Source organism: Tachypleus tridentatus, chromosome 3, assembly GCF_004210375.1.
Source record: "Tachypleus tridentatus isolate NWPU-2018 chromosome 3, ASM421037v1, whole genome shotgun sequence".
Lineage (NCBI taxonomy): Eukaryota > Metazoa > Arthropoda > Merostomata > Xiphosura > Limulidae > Tachypleus > Tachypleus tridentatus.
The window spans coordinates 80,155,361-80,173,138 of NC_134827.1; the positions used below are offsets into that span (position 1 = coordinate 80,155,361).

At 29.7% G+C, this 17,778-nt stretch overlaps 1 protein-coding gene across 7 annotated transcripts in view; it reads left to right on the top strand.

The window, feature by feature from the left end:
- The window catches only part of LOC143247316 (muscle calcium channel subunit alpha-1-like), a 133,449-nt gene that overhangs the window by 102,572 nt on the left and 13,099 nt on the right, over nt 1–17,778 (top strand). For 6 of the 7 annotated variants that reach the window (XM_076495150.1, XM_076495151.1, XM_076495152.1 and 3 more), the window contains 16 exons: nt 614–760; nt 1,605–1,806; nt 2,228–2,386; nt 3,473–3,583; nt 4,011–4,094; nt 5,460–5,582; nt 7,056–7,121; nt 8,982–9,073; nt 10,428–10,581; nt 11,191–11,318; nt 11,584–11,680; nt 12,346–12,448; nt 12,883–12,984; nt 13,408–13,532; nt 13,794–13,904; nt 14,461–14,690. In XM_076495150.1, coding sequence (XP_076351265.1) covers nt 614–760; nt 1,605–1,806; nt 2,228–2,386; nt 3,473–3,583; nt 4,011–4,094; nt 5,460–5,582; nt 7,056–7,121; nt 8,982–9,073; nt 10,428–10,581; nt 11,191–11,318; nt 11,584–11,680; nt 12,346–12,448; nt 12,883–12,984; nt 13,408–13,532; nt 13,794–13,904; nt 14,461–14,690 — 2,034 coding nt within the window. Of the gene's footprint in view, nt 1–613; nt 761–1,604; nt 1,807–2,227; nt 2,387–3,472; nt 3,584–4,010; nt 4,095–5,459; nt 5,583–7,055; nt 7,122–8,981; nt 9,074–10,427; nt 10,582–11,190; nt 11,319–11,583; nt 11,681–12,345; nt 12,449–12,882; nt 12,985–13,407; nt 13,533–13,793; nt 13,905–14,460; nt 14,691–17,532; nt 17,659–17,778 lie in introns of those variants that run through there. The other variant, XM_076495156.1, reaches the window with a different exon arrangement.

Consider the following 17,778-nt stretch of genomic DNA (forward strand, 5'->3'; position numbering starts at 1 on the left):
TAAAATAATGAGTTTGTGTTATACACAGTGAATTGGAACTATGTGTTGTGTTGTTTACCAAGTTAGAATTGTGTGTTTGTGTTGTAAACCTAGTTAGAATTATGTGTTTTTATTGTACATATAGTTAGATAATTCTATAATAATTGTGTTTGGGTTGTACACATAGTTAGAATTATGTGATTGAGATGTATACATAAAATTATGTACTTTTGTAATACACAGTAAATTGGAATATGCGTTTGAAATGTATGTGTAGAATTATGTGTTTGCGTAACACACAGCAAATTAAAATATGTGCTGTGTGCATAGTTATAACTGTGTGTTTATACTGTATCCGTAGTTCAAACTCTATATTTGTATTGTGTGCATAATTAGAATTGTGTGTTTGTGTGGTGCACGTGATGAGTTACAATTTTGTGTTTTAATCATGAGTACAATGTTAAGAAGCAGTAATAACAATACTGGTCACAAGAAAGGCATAATTCACTAGTTAAAAAAATATGACAGTCAAAAACACAATTTAGGCTTGTTTGTTTTAAATCTGAGTGCTCAATTGTAGTTTGAAATAGTTAAACACTTTGCAGCTACTTCTTTAAGCTATTTTCAACTTTAGGGGAGACTTCATAGTGTATCAAGGAGGGGATATAAAGAAACCAATTCTGGAACAGAGAGAATGGGACAAATATATCTTTAATTTTGACGACGTTTCACAAGGCATGCTTACTCTTTGTACTGTATCAACGTTTGAGGGTTGGCCTCTGTAAGTAAATAGTTTCACTCTTAATGTTAAGAATGCATGGTGTATGGAAAATCATTACTTAGATAAGAAATAATACTTTAATTTTGAAAAGGAAGTAACATTTAACTTTGCTTCTCTTTGAATTTTATAAGTTTTATTATGTTATTTCTGCCTTACTCCATATATTTAAGATGATAGAAAAATGGAACTTGCTTTGCATCATTAGATCAAGTTTGAAATTATAATATTATTTTGAGTTAAGTTATTTCATCATCTTTAGTTGTGCAAATTTCTAACTTGCTTAAATATTTCTAGAATTTTCTTATCCTTGTGAAACATTGTACAATTTTTCTGCTAGATAGATATTTCTCTTTACTTCATACTTAAATAGGGCTAAGTAAGGGTAAAAACAAGATATTCAAATTTGTCTTTTTATAAAGATTAATTTACGTAATTATATGATTCTCAAAATTTTTACAGTTTTATTATTCCATTGAATTATCTTTTTGAGATAATGATGTTTAAAAAGGTGTTTAAGGTGCACAGTTTCATGTTTATTGGTGCTTTCGGTATTAAATGAATGTAAGTAATTTGATAGGTAGATACAAAAAAAACTTGTATTAATTAATGCATATGTTTAAAAACGTTTAGTTTTATGCCAATTACGACATGTATATTTCAAATTGTTTACCAGTTATGGTAAGCTGAGATGTGGATCTTCTGTTTCTTTTCAGTTTATTGTATGTATTTGTCAGCCATTATAAGGTTAGGTATGGATGTTCTGTTTCTTTTCAGTTTATTGTGTGTATTTTCATGTATTTGTCAGCCATTATAAGGTTAGTATGGATGTTCTGTTTCTTGTCAGTTTATTGTATGTAGCCATTGACTCCAATGCAGAAGACATGGGACCCATTTACAACTATCGACCAATGGTAGCTGTCTTCTTCATTGTCTACATTATCATCATTGCTTTCTTTATGGTGAACATCTTTGTAGGTTTTGTCATCGTAACATTTCAGAATGAAGGAGAACAAGAGTATAAGAATTGTGAATTAGACAAAAATCAGGTAAATGAAACCAGTTCTTGTAGTTGTGAATTTCTATTATGACTCAAGTTAAAAAAAAACTTAATTGAAGTTTGTATAGTTGGTACAGAGTCAAGTTTAAATATATAAACAACATAAAATATCTTTTAAAATCATGATATTCATTTTCAGAATTTTTCTTGTATGTTGATAAATGAAGGTAAATGTACATAAAAGCACAATAACCAGGAAGTTCGTTATAATAAATCTTACGTCTGATAAGATTTCCATGATTTTGTAGTCCCCAAAGTTATTTTCTCTGAAGGCATAAAGAGTCAGTGATTCATTTTTATAAAGCTTGTTTTAAGCCAAGTCTATTTAAGGTTATCTGTTACTTCATTTCTTTACCACAGTTAGTACTTACTTTGACCAGGTTTATTTTATCATGATTTTATTTTTACAGAGGAACTGCATAGAGTATGCACTGAAGGTAAAGCCAGTAAGGCGTTTTATCCCAAAGCACCGTTTTCAGTATAAGATATGGTGGTTCGTCACTTCTCAATATTTTGAATATGCTATATTTATCTGTATCATGATCAACACCTTGTCGCTAGCAATGAAAGTATGTTCATCAGTTTTTATGGAATTTACTTTTGAACATTTAAAGAAACAGTGATAATAAGTGTTAAAGGAAAGATCATTTTATAATTATCAATGATAACTTTATAAACATTAATAAATGTGTACTTGTGTGAGCTACATGTCAAACATTTATATTTATAATAAGTTTAATAACCTAGCTCTTAGATTTGTGTGTGTGTTAGTTCTTCCTAATTTAAAATTTTGTACTTTCTATAGTTTTGTGTCACAATACTATTTAAAAACAACTGAACTCTATCTATAGTTTTAAAGACAGTTGTATGTGTAGTATCTGTTTGTAAGGTTAAATACATGAACAACTTTATTGTTTTTGAAGTAACACTCATCACTGCTGAGTGTTTGTGTCTGAGATGATGGTTCTTGTTTGTTAGTTTCTTTTGTGGATCATTCTCAACTTAACCATAATCCATGTACAGGTACAAAAAATTATTGTGGCTATTGGGCGATGTTCATTTCATTTCTAGTATATGTTTGTTCAATTTATAGAACTATTTGATCTGCAATACATGTTTGTTCAGCTTATGAAACTATTTGATCTGCAATACATGTTTGTTCAGCTTATGAAACTATTTGATCTGCAATACATGTTTGTTCAGCTTATGAAACTATTTGATCTGCAATACATGTTTGTTCAGGTTATGAAACTATTTGATCTGCAATACATGTTTGTTCAGCTTATGAAACTATTTGATCTGCAATACATGTTTGTTCAGCTTATGAAACTATTTGATCTGCAATACATGCTTGTTCAGCTTATGAAACTATTTGATCTGCAATACATGCTTGTTCAGCTTATGAAACTATTTGATCTGCAATACATGCTTGTTCAGCTTATGAAAGTATTTGATCTGCAATACATGTTTGTTCAGCTTATGACACTGTTTCATCTGTAGTACATGTTTGTTCAGTTAATGACACTATTTAATCTGTAGTACGTGTGTGTTTACCTAATGACACTTTCATCTGTGATACACGTGTTTTCAGCTAATGACACTGTTTCCTCTGTAGTACCCATATGCTCAACTAATGACACTTAATATCTCTGCAGTACCACAATCAACCCCAAGGTTATACTATGGCTTTGGACATTTTAAACCAGATCTTTACAGCAGCATTTGCCCTGGAGTTCGTTCTGAAAGTGATGGCTTTTGGGTTCAAGGTAAAGACAAATAAAGAAGTTTCAGCCAAATACTTGTATAAATGTCATGAACAATGTACTTGTATTCTAAAAAACAAAGTAACAGTTAACTCTGGCAAGTGTGTAGCAACAGTGTGAACAAGTGTGTGAATGATTGTTGATTGTTTTATTTCAACGGTATTTAACAGCATTGAATTAATTTAAAAAAAGATATTCCTTAGAAAAAGTAAGGCAAGAATGTAAAGTTTATTTTATACAAAACAGAGAAATCTAGTTTGTTTTTGTTTGCTTTGGGATTCCTTTCTCACTAAGTCATACTTTTGTCTTCTTTATTTGTTTCTGAATTTGTTTTAACATGTTATTGTTGCATAATGAACTTTTCAAGTGTTTTAACCTTAAATGTGTTTGGTAGCTGAATTTTTATTCATTCTGTGATTTGTTTTTTCAGAATTATTTTGGTGACCCTTGGAATGTGTTTGATTTCATTATTGTTCTTGGCAGCTACATAGATATTCTTGTCTCTGAATTAAACGTGAGTGTTTAATGTTTCTTTTTAATTATACTTTCAGATGAAAATACTTAGAAACATGTAGTAAGTATATTCTTCAGAAGTAACAATGGAGCAAAGACAAACAGCATAAATAATGCCTTACGGCTCATATATAAAAGAAAGGTAAAAAATAAAAGGGATTCAGTAAGTTTGGAATGTGTTCACTGAGTTTTCTTCTGGTGCAAGATATTTAACGTTCTAATGAAATTCTATATTTTAAAGGTACTGCAAGCCAGTTTTACAGTATGTGTTTAGTGTTAAAGAATATAGTTACCGTGATAGTTGTGTTATATGAGATATATACTGTGAAGATTGTGTTACAAAAGATAATCACTGTTGTGAAGGTTGTGTTATAGAGGACAGTTACCATGGAGGTTATGTTACAGAAGATAGGTACTGTTGTGGTGGTTGTGTTCTAGAGCACAGTTACCATGGAGATTATGTTACAGAAGATACCTACTGTTGTGCTATAGAGGAAAGTTACCATGGAGGCTATGTTGCAAAAGATAGTTACTGTTATGAAGGTTTTGTTATAGAGAATAGTTACCATGGAGGTTATGTTACAGAAGACAGTTACCTTGAAGGTTGTGTTATGGAAAATGGTCACTGTGGAAAGCTTGTTTATACAATACCAAGTAGTACATGTATTAATGCCATGTTGCTTTACAGCTTTTTCTACATACTTTACTTTTGAAGAAGAGACACTTTTTTGGTATTTTAAACAGCTGTTTCAGTAACAGAAAAGTGTAACAAACTCATAGTTGTATATCCTTTCTATAATTTTCTGTTACTCTCTTGCAATAATTAAACTCGCACATTTCTCAATCATCAGTGTCTAGCAGTTTGTATGAAATACCAAAATTTAAAACTAAACATAATTTTACTTTAAGTTTGTTAACTTTGTTATACTAACAGATAGTATTGTTCTTTTATGATATGAAGCTAAAGATATCTTATAAAGACCTTTGAAAAATCAAAGGTATAAAATCAGTAAAAGAAGGAAAACTTCAGGCCATTTTAGCAACTTCCCTTTACATATTTTGGATGCATTAACCATTGACAATAGTTAAATAGTGTTTTTAAAAGATACATTTTCAGATACTGTTTGTTTTATTAATTTTTGTTTTTTTATTTTTTTTGTACTGAGCTGCTTGAGGGCTATCTAGAATAGCCATCCAAAATTTAGCAAGATAAACTGGAGGGAATTCACTGTATCAACACAATCTACTGTCGATACTTGGGATACTTTGTAACAAACAAAAAGAGGGGTTGACCATTGTATTATAACGTCTTAAGGTTATAAGGGTGAGAATATGTGGTGATGAATTTTGTTATTTTGTTTTACAGCCTGGTACCAACATTATTAGCATAAATTTTTTTCGTTTGTTTCGTGTGATGCGCCTCATAAAATTACTCAGCAGAGGAGAAGGAATTAAAACTTTGTTGTGGACTTTTATTAAGTCCATTCAGGTGAGTCTCAATAGCTTTGGATGAATGATCTTTAGAATAGATATGTTTTGTCAAATGATTTAACTAATTTTTATGCATTTTTGGATAGTGATTTTCACCAGTCTGTATTTGATTTTTGTTGAATGTTATTTATCAGTTTTTAAGATGTTTGATATTTACATGTTTTTATGTGTCTTTTAATAAATGATTTTTCCATTTTCAACATTTGTTTGATTCAATGATTTTTAAAAGTTTCTACATGTGTTTTGATGAATAATTTTTACTGATATCTATATATGTTTAGATGAATTATTTTTACATGTCTATGTTTTGATGAATTATGTTTACAAGTTTCTGCATATTTTTTGATGAATAATTCTTGCTAATCTTTATGTGTTTAGTTGAATTATTTTTACACGTCTCTGCCTGTTTTGATGAATTATGTTTACAAGTTTCTAACTGTGTTTTGATGAATAATTCTTACTAGATTCTACATGTATTTAGTTGAATTATTTTTACATGTCTCTACCTGTGTTTCATTGAATTATGTTTACAAGTTTCTACATGTGTTTTGATGAACTATTCTTACTGGTCACTATATGTGTTTAGTTGAATTATTTTACGTCTCTACCTGTGTTTTGATGAATTATGTTTACAAGTTTCTACATGTATTTTGATGAATTATGTTTACAGGTTTTTACCTGTGTTTTGATGAATACTTCTTACTAGTCTCTACATGTGTTTTTGTAATGTTTTTACAAGACTTCGTGTGTCCTGGTGAATATTTTTACTAGGTTTTGTAAAGTAAGAAAATAGATAGGGAATAATAAACTCTCTTTAGAAGGAAAATTGTATTTCTTTTCTTTAAGCTCACTTGATAGATATTAGCAATATAATTAAACATTTTAGTCATTCATTAGTAGTACCTGACATCTTGACAAACTAAACTATAGTTGTAACAGTCAGAGGTTTCCAATAAATAACATCTCTGCTATAAATATATTGAAACAGTTAGTACAATATTTATTTGTCAAAAGTATTTCAATTAATTTAGAGTGTGCCTTTAATAGTTAACTTATTTCAATGCTGTAACTATTAGAAGAAAATTTAGTGTATTCAGCTCTAAATTCCTGATTGAAGATAAATATAACTTTATCAGTATATAGATTGATATGATGATTGTTAAATTTAGCATTAAAGATATGCTTTATATTAATTTCATATTAATTTTATGGAGACCTGATATAAATTTTTATGGGTTATCTTTTCCACCATATATGAAATCATTATTTTAAAAAGTAATTGGTCATTTTGTCCAACCTCTTGTCACTTAATTAAAATGTTAATCACATATCTATCTATTTCTGTATTAATTTTAATCATATTTTGATGATTTTTGTCTTTCTTAAATGTAATTTTAAATGCTTATATATTTTTGTATGAGCTGATGATTGGAAGTGATATTAAATGTTTTTAATCTAATATTTTTCATAGGCTCTACCTTATGTAGCATTGTTAATTGTTATGCTGTTCTTCATATATGCTGTGATTGGGATGCAGGTAATGTACTAAGTAAATATTATATATATATGTATAAAGTGGTAAATAACTGGTGAATTTCTTTTCATCTTAGAAGAAAAAAATTGAAACCATAATCTTTATCGCTGTTAATTGTAATCAAAATCTTTTTTTTTTATTTCAAATTAAACTTTTTTGGCAGCATCAGATAAAAACAACTTGTATTTAAATTAATGTCTTTTGTTAATGCTAATCTATTGTTTTTTAATAATAAACACCATACTGTGTGACTGAAAAAATAAATGTTCTATCTTTGCTGCATCTAAAGTTTTACTGCCAGTTGTTTGTTCTTCTGTGCACAAGAAAGTGAAGAAATATTAATAAGAAATCTAGAGAATAACTTACATTTGTAAATGTGTTAATATATCTTTTCTGATGCTTAATATATTTATTTATGTAATAATAATTGGCCCTCTGAATATTGTGTGGGGAGTCAAGTGACACTGGTTTATATGTTTTGAAGTTCAATTTTGACAATTCCACTTCTGATATCATTGAGCCTAGAATGACTCATATAATGTATGATGGCTAGGATTTCACAGATATTTGTTAACTCAACTAATTATTCATTGAAGCACAGTTCTAAAAAGAACTAACATTGAATTACAATTGAGAAATGGTAAAAATTGTGATGTTTGTGTTATATATGAATCAAATGTACATTTTATATATATAGTAAAAATAGCTGATAAAGGTATTAAAAATTTTTATTTGAAAAACAATACAAATAACAATGTTTCAACTTCTTAAGGTCATTATTAGTTCATCTTAACCTAAGTATGATCTAAATAAGTTTGTCAGATATTTTTTATAATGCCAGGATTCTTTACAGTAGGCATCTGTGACTTTTTGGCAATAAATTTCAAAAATAAATACTGCATACAATCTACTTGTTTTAGAATAAATATTTAAAGTAAGTCAAACATACATATAAAAATTTGTTACACTATTAGTTTTCACATTTAAATCTAGAGCTTTAAATAATACTCTTTTTATTTGTCAAAAGTCTGCACAGGCTGGTTCAATTAATTTAAAACACAGTCTGACAAGACAAAGTTTTCTCCTTCACTCCGTTATCACAATACAGTCAAGGATAAATTCACTTATTATGTTATCCATTGGATTTCCACAGTTGTATTGTATCCAGAGCCATAAATAATTCTCTTTTACGTCAAAAATTCACACAGTCTAGTTCTATTACTGTAGAATCTAATTAACAAGACGATTTATTCTTTTTTATCTTTGTTACAGTACAAACCATGAAACGTTTACTTTAGAATTCACCCTTTATGACTAAACTGACAATCAAGCAGTCTACCTTCTCTTTTTCCACTTTTACCTTCACTAACTTAACTTACTTGGGTTAACTTGGTCAACTATATGTGTATGTGTACATTGTTCAACTCTGGCCTAGAACTCTCTACAAATTATGAGATACTCTGATGTTTATAGTACCAAGAAAAATACAAAAGGTTCAAATAATGTACATTAGTTCACAACATTTGAACAACACAACAAACTTGCCATAGCTGTTGTTTCTATAAACAATTTAATGCTTGCACAATATAAACTAAATAATATTCTCATGCTGAACTTAAAATGAACATTCATGTATATTTAACAAAACTGAAACGTGGTTACTCGTGTTTTTAAATAAAAGTTTTTTTTTAAATACCTATATCCCTATGCTACAGCTGCACTTTAAGTGTCATAAAATGTTTATTTTGTTCAATTATTTATTATTTCATATCAATGATTTTTTTTTATGTGTATGTGTAGTTTGTGATGTAGACTCACATTAATAAAGATCTTGCTTTCTCTTCACATCATCTTTTTTTTAAGGTTTTTGGAAAAATTGCCCTTGACCCCGATTCTGCCATCCACAGAAATAACAATTTCCAAAGTTTTCCACAAGCAGTTTTAGTGTTATTTAGGTAAGAACAGAAGTTTTATATGGATAGTAACTGGTATCATTAGTGCTATAAACATTTGGAAAGCTTTTCAAAATCAGTTAACATATGCATATATTCTTAAATTTCAAATCATCAATAGAAAATGGCAAATAAGTATTATTTTGACATTCTGAAGTATGGTGTTGTCATTGAGATAGCATTTATAAATTGTTGCTGAAAATAACGTACATATCTTACCAAAAGTTGGGAGAGTGAATAAAGGTACATTTATTTATAATAGTCATTTCCTTTCTTGTACAAGACATTTCAACTTGAGTTCCTGCTTAGTTGTCATTATTATAAATACTTCATACTATTTATTCAAAAAAATATTGGTTATAGTTTTATACATTTTTTTCATGAGACCTACAATACAGAGATGCTCCTTAGAAGTGTCTTTATTGATTATTATACTGTTATATATATGAGAATGTATGTAAGTCTATGCTCCGATACAATACTTACTTCCTGTCATGAGATTAGCTATTCTCATTCAGTGCTGCCCTTTATACGTCAACTTTTTCACTTTTTAACCAGTAAGAACATGATATGCTTGATGCATGCGACTCCCTCCATACTGCTCTGTGAACTATTGCTTCTTGTTTGGTGGTATTTGATAAACAGATACTCTTTTATGTGCCTAGAACTTCTAGTGAGGCAATGCTTTTCACACCATATAGTTATTTTCATTCATTCCACCAATTCATGTATTAATATTTATCAGTTCATTCTTCTTGATATATTTCTTCATTTGAATTTCATGAACCTTTTCTTGTGCAATGAATTCCAAAGTTCATTTTAACACTTCAGGGGTCACACCAGCCACATGTGGGCAACTTGATGGCAGATCTATTGGCTTTTATACATCAGGAGATCAAATGTTACATGGCTCAAACATGAGTATGTCTCAACTAAAATTTTGCCAAATAAGAAGTGATAGTTCATAGAGGAGTATATAGATGAAGCCACATGAACATGTCATGCTACTATTTATCAGGACACTATGCATGATGTTTTGCATGGGAGACATGCTGGAACCTTTCCATTCTGATAGGGGGAAGCAGAAGGCATGTGAATGCGTGAAGAATTAGTTCTCATATAGAGGACAGCAATGAAGGAGAATAGCTAACTTTGTAAGTACCTATCAGAAATACATTTTCAGTATAAGAAAACTATAACTTCTGTATTTAAACAGTAGAAATAATTAGTGAAAATGTTGAATAAATGATGTTCTTTCTCTCCTTTCCAGTTGATTTGGAGCCTTTTTCTGATAAATAAGTTTGCCTCTAAGAATTGTATATGTTATATCTACATGTGATACATTTTAACACTTTAGGTCTGCTACGGGTGAAGCATGGCAAGATATTATGATTGATTGCTCAAACAGGCCAACAGTGATGTGTGATCCTCGTTCTAATACTCCTGGCACCTGTGGAAATGACTTTGCTTTGCCGTATTTCATCTCTTTCTATATCCTTTGTTCTTTTTTGGTAATATACCTAATGCAGTTTTCTTAGCATTATTTAACAAAGAATATACGAATTACATAATTTGTGGAGGAAATTTGTATTAGATGCAAAAGAAATAAGTTTAAGATATAATATTTATGTATGTCATAATCATTGCTGTGAGAAATGTTTCAGTTCAGTCATGATGAATAGAAAAAAGAAAATAATCTTAGAAACATTTTAAAATATTGTCCTTAGCACAGGTAGGAAATAATTTGAGAGCACATTTATAATTTTTGAAATGTTGTTATATAAGAAAGAAAACTATTTGTTACAAAAAGATGTGTGTCAGTATAACCTGCAGTTGCTGTATGTGACTAGAAGTCACTCTGTAATCACATGTAACATGCAGCATGGTCATATTTTGGACAATTATTGTTTTGACTGAAAAGGTATTTAGTTTTTTTATTAATTTCAAATACCCTTGTTTATAAAGTTGCAGTCAGGCACCAGATCAATGATTTACCATCAATGATAGATGACGAATATCCTTTCTTTCTTTTTTGGTAGATTGTGACTAAGATCATTGTAAACTTATTCTTGAATGAATTATTGTTCATACTGATGAATGTAGTTTCTGTTATTTAATAGGTTATTAACCTCTTTGTGGCAGTCATTATGGATAACTTTGATTACCTCACACGAGACTGGTCCATTTTAGGTCCTCATCACTTGGAGGAGTTTGTTCGATTGTGGTCTGAATATGATCCAGATGCCAAGTATGACATTTCTGTTGAAATATTGTATGTGTGTCTATATATATATTCATTTAAAGCATCACAACAAGCATCAAAATTAGCAAATATATGAAACAATTTACTAAACTACCATCTAAAACATTCTTTCCCCAATTTGTATGATAACACAAAACAATGAACATAAAAAGGTTTTACAAATAAAAGATCCAAAAAGAAAAACACAAGAAAATTTACTATTATTTACTTGTTCTTTACATGTTGAAAACAACTTTCTAAACTATTTCAGAGGACGGATCAAACATCTCGATGTAGTAACTTTGTTACGGAAGATTTCACCACCACTGGGATTTGGTAAACTGTGTCCTCATCGGGTGGCTTGTAAAGTGAGTTGGAAAGAAACTTTTTTATATTTGTAAAAAATAATAAATTTGTTAGAAAGCCATGTAAGTAAATAGTATTTTAAAAATAAGATTTGTTTTCATTACTATGTATTAAATTGAAATTGAATATAAGATATATGAATTTATTATTCAAGACACAGTGTATAACAAATAATGTTATTTTATATTTAATATTATTTTTTGCGTAATATTTTATTTATGGTTGTTTAATTCTTAATTCCTTTTTTTAATCAACAAATACATTAATAGAATATGGTTTATCAATATTAAAGATTTTAATAAAAAGACACATCTGTATTTTTATTTAAAGAATTTTAGTCACAATTTCAGATAGCCGTTTAAACATTAATATTGTATATAATTTTTTTATCCAAATTTGAAAAACAATTGAGTAAATTTTACGCTAGTAGCAGTGTATTCACTTATGTTTATATGACTATGTTTAGCACTAAAATAAAGATTGTGTGATCTTCTATATAAGGTTGTAGTTTAATGTAAGTATGTCTTAAAGTGCTTAGTGTAGTAACAATTAATATATAATAATTATAACGTATAAATTATGCTTTTTAATAAACTTATTAATTATGCAATCATTGTTAGTGTTTACTGCAGTGGATTTTTAAATATGCATTTATCCTTAATTTCAGAGACTTGTATCAATGAATATGCCATTGAATACTGACGGAAGTGTTATGTTTAATGCTACCTTATTTGCAGTTGTTCGAACATCTTTACGTATCAAAACAGAAGGTAAAACTGTGCATCCCACACCTAAGACAAATAAAACCTTAGATAATGTTCATCATCTTCTGCTTAGCTGGCCTGATGACAGTTGGTATAATTAAAAACTGCATCCATCAGCTTTATAATTTAATTTTTAAGTATAGAATTCAAATATATAATTTAGTTAATTAATTATGTTTCAGCACTCATAGGAAAGAATTTGAATATTTGATTAATAAAGTAATGTTTTTACATATAGTTTGAAATTCAGTAATGAGATAAAACATTCTTACTTCTGTCAAAGAATTTTAAAACAAAATTAATTTCACAAAAATTTAACAAATCTTAAAATTCTGAAGTTACATGAGTGATAAAATTGTCATCAATTGCTTGCTATCATATGTGACTGTCAGAATCAATTTGGAAACTTTCAGTGTTTTTACTTTTATTTCTTTTTGTAGGAAACATCGATGAAGCAAATGAGGAACTACGTGCAGTTATAAAAAAAATCTGGAAAAGAACCAGCCCTAAACTGTTGGATCAAGTTGTGCCACCTGCTGGAGGTTGTAATAATTATTTATATATATCTAATTTTATATTATTTATTGTAATATGATACCTTTAACTTTATAACAATACAAATTCCTGATAAACTAGGTGAGTCGTATATAAGTAAAAAAAATGAGTGTCTTGACACGTTCAGTTCACAATAAAGTATTTTTCTGTCTTATAATTAGAACATTGTTCATAAAGGTTTTCTACATGAATTACATGTCAGTGCATAATATTGTTTACTGGTTATTTTTATGTAATTTGTATGGGATGTATATGAAATTATCACATCAGGAACTAGCATTATTACCTTGATTGGATTATATATCTACTAATGAAATAATTAGAAACTTACATTAATACTTTGTTTAAAATATATGTATTTATGAAATGATCACATCAGAAACTTATGTTAATCTTTGTTTCATTATCAGCGGAAGATGATGTTACAGTGGGCAAGTTTTATGCAACATTTTTGATCCAGGACTACTTTAGACGATTCAAGAAAAGAAAAGAAGAAAGAGCTCTTGGAGGTGCCGACAACGCTGTAGCTTTAACAGTATGTTTAAAACATTCTTTTCAGTCTAGTAATATATGTACACCAAAAATGTGCCTTCTCAGTCTTATAATAAATATAGATATTTAGAATATTTCTTCTGGAAAATATCTAACTCCATAAAGTCAATGAATTATCCTTCCATTGTATTCACCATAAACATTTACATTTCTACTTTCATCCAAATTAACACACTTGTTAATGTATCGATATTTTATTAAAGATACAGCAGAAACAATTGAAAAAGGTGTCAATTTTTAACAGGCTGGCTTGCGTACTCTTCATGAAATGGGTCCTGAGATCCGACGAGCTATCTCTGGAAATTTGGATACAGATGAGTTTGGAAATACTCGGGATTCAGAGCCTTTACACAGGGTAAGAAAGTTGAAAGAAATAAACTTCTTTTTTTGTTTTTTCTACATTTTGGTATTGATTTCATATTATATTTCCTTTTGTTATTGAATGTCAAGCCTAAAATCTTTTCCAATTTTTAAATTTTTATCTGTTCTGAGAAAAATAGAACTACATATATTGCAAATTATCGTCAGATTTTTTTGTAACTTTATTTGTTTTATATAAATATCTAATGTTGTTACATGTACATAACAAAATGTCTCATATTTTTTTAATCAAATATGTATCAATCAGTTCAATGAAATGAAAAATCTATGTAATGAAAAAAGTATTAATGTACTTACAATTCAGGAAAATCTAAAGTGCCTTCTGAAAAAATGGTTATTAGGCTTTTCAATTTCGGTTTTTCATTCATTCATCAAATTGTCATTTCTACAATAGATCTATCTTTTTGTTCTAATTTTAACAACAGTATAAGTCTGGACTCTTGGATGCCAAATAAAGCCTGGAATTAATTATTTTAGGAAATGTTAGAAGATGTTAAAATTAAAACTAGATGAGCCTTTAATTCTTTCAGAGAAACCATCCTTTCTTTGGTAACATGTGGTCTTCAGTACGAAGAAAGCAGCCTGAGAGAGCACATGGTAATTCAACAGGTCTTCTTGCTAATATTTCTTCAATAACACCTTCCACACCAAGTCCAAAAGAGTACAGTGCTGTGAACCATATGAAACCTCCACTGGATGGACTGGCAAAAGTCATCGGTGATCATTCATCTCTTGCTGGTCGAACAGTGAGCAAAGCAAGGTGAGCAAACAAGTCAAGAGAATATAGAAGGATCCTTCTTATTGTTCTTTGACTTTTAAAATTTGCAGTTTGGTTTATTTATATTCAGAACAAAGAAATGAACCTCTTCAACTGCCCATAATTTCCAAACTGCAGGACAAAGACAAACCTCACACAGATATAAGTAGCTTTGTGTTGTTATGCTTACATTGACTTACTGTGTATCCCTTTGAGTTAATGTGACATTTCACCAAAATATTTTGGCAGTGATATGCAGAGTGGATGGCTAGGTGGGCCGAAAACCCCTGCCCTTCTGCCCCAAAAGTGCTCTTTTTGTCAATTGTAGAAATTGTTCATGACTACTGAAATATACCTTAATTCACATCTTTGCTGTGAATTATCAGGGGAAGTAAGGTTTCGGCTTTATAATTAAAGTATCAAAGGAATCATAGTTCTTGTGATATTATATTAAGGGGTACTATGCAGGAATTTCCCGTTTACTTTAATCTTAGACCTTTACCAAGGCCTCTTTGTTTCCTTCTATTGTTTTTTTTTTTACACTATATGTACCTGAGGCAGCCCACACTCTCTGTAGTCTCTCCTGATATCATTTCTCCCCAAAAAAAAAATTTCTTGACTTACAGTACTTGAAAAATGCCCTGTTTTATCAATTTTGCACATTATTACATTTCAGTGCAGTAAATCATTTTTATAAAATCAAAAATCTATAAAGCAGACATTATTGAAAGTGGCAAACTGATGAGAAGAAACATCTATTTTTGAAGAACACTTGGATTATAAGGTTTTAAATTTTTATGTTAAATTGATTTTTTAAACTTGCTTGTTCACAAATAATAAAAAAACAATCAATATTTAAATTTTTGTCTTAGAAATAAATTTTTGCTTGCTTCAACTAAAGGTCGTTTGTACAGTTTTAAGACCTAGAAGTAAATGTACAAGTTTGGAGGAAAAAAATGAAAGTTTTTTTGTTTAGTTTTCTAAACCTTAAAATAAAATAAACTATGATTTTGATTTTTTTACTATTCTCTTAATGAAATTTAAAGTCGAGGAATGTGCTAGTTATACTATATTGTAATTTGTATTTTCAATATTTAACATATACTTTGTAATACTTCTATGAAGCTCTGTTTTAACCAAATAGAGTGACAGTTTTAGATTTTTTCTAACAGTTTTTTCACAAGTCAGTTCACTAATTCACAGAGTGAGATGAAAAATAATTGAAAGTAAGTCAGATTGTTTCAAGTTGGCTAAACGTTGTATATGGGTGAGTGTCCACAGACTTTGCTCCAGGAGGAGGGAGGTGAAGTCTTTAGTTAGCAACATAACATATGTATATAGTGAACGAATAGAGAAAGAAATGATTTTTTTATTTTTCAGGGGGAACATGTCTTCCCCCCATGGATGTACATATATATATATGGTCTTTTAAACCTGTCCTGTTCTGTTTATTGTACATATAAGTATATCATTCTGTTGTTGATCTTATAAGAAAAAGAGATTATACTTTATGTCAGTAATTCTGTTACTTTTTAAGTTTTCAATGTCCTTTTTTTCATGCATTTTCTTTCAAATCTTTTTTATTTTACTGGCGTTTTATATATTGTTAACTTTCTCCTGCTGCTGATGGAAGTCCTGTTGATCCTCTTTCCTCTGTTATAACTTGATTTACTGTCTTTCTAACCACTTCTGAGATTCTGCCAAAGCTGTAGACTTAGGAATGAGAAACATGTCTGTCTCACATAAAGTAACAAAAACAGCTGTGTTTCTTGGGGAAATGATAGTTGGTCAATTCTTATCTAAACGAACAAGCTTTTAGTTTGTTTGTTCCTGTTTTCTTTATGAAATTTAATTATTTATGAAAGTTTATAAAATTAATAAAATGAAAAACAACACAAATGATGTGTTGTTCAGCTAGGTTGAAGGTAACTAAGACAAAATTAAATTAATAATTTTTTTTATATTTTATAAATAAAAAAAGAAATTTAAGTAATATTTAATATTGGTATCTCTTTTATTTTAAGACTTGACCTATTTAATAGGCATCAGAATGAAAATGTTTCTGTGGGAGGGTAAAGTTGAAAATAAATCAAGCTTGTGGGTACACCAGCACTTGATACACTTGTACAGGGCTTCCTAGGTCAGGGAGGTCTCAATCTCCAGGGAGAGAAGAGAAAAAAACAACGAAATTTGAGAAGTAACTGCATATAAGAATCAAAATTAGTCCAAACTGATATTACCCACAAAAAGTATTTATTTATTATATTTTGCAGTGACTGTAGTCTTTTTTAACACTTTTGGTGCGGTTGGCGACTGCATTCACTTGAAAGCTCAGCGAGGCAGGCGATCTTTGTCAACAAGATGTAAACAACATTCCCTCATGGCTAATTATCATAATCACACACACACATAGGCCTGTATACCCATTTGAGGCTAGAACTACGTGTATTCATTGTTTACTTGGGATTCCCAGCAGGTATTTAAACTGGAGGTCATGTAATTTCTTTGTTTTCTAGCCTGTGTAGATCATACTGTTTTAGAAGACACCTTCCTTGCATATTCTGTTGATACTTGTGACGTTGTTACAATGCCGAAAGGAAAAGCTTATACCACTAACGAAGTAATCTATATTATTTTTAACGATGAAGAGAGTGACAAAGAGTTTGAGCCAGATGATAATGAAAGCTTACTTGTAACGGGCGAGAGTGATAATGAAGACATTTGTGGCCTGGAATCTGCCCCCGCTTTAGGTAAGCATATGGTGTAGTTAGGGTCATATAACTTATTGCATAAACTGACTGACCAAGGCTAGTTCTTGTTAACGGATATATAATATATTGTGCAGACTGTAAGAACAATGGTGAAAACCCGGTATCTCCAAGACTATTCAGGGAGCAGATTATTCAAAATTTGCTGGAGAGATATGTCAGCAAAGCCAAACGAAAAGGAAGACCAAGTACTGATAAAGGTCAGTGCTTGGTGGAAAGACATAGTATTGGACAATATGAGGACAAAAAACACAAACCTGATTGTACTGTTTGCAGTGATAGATACGCAGCTGGATGGAAAAGAAAGCAGACTAATTATTTCT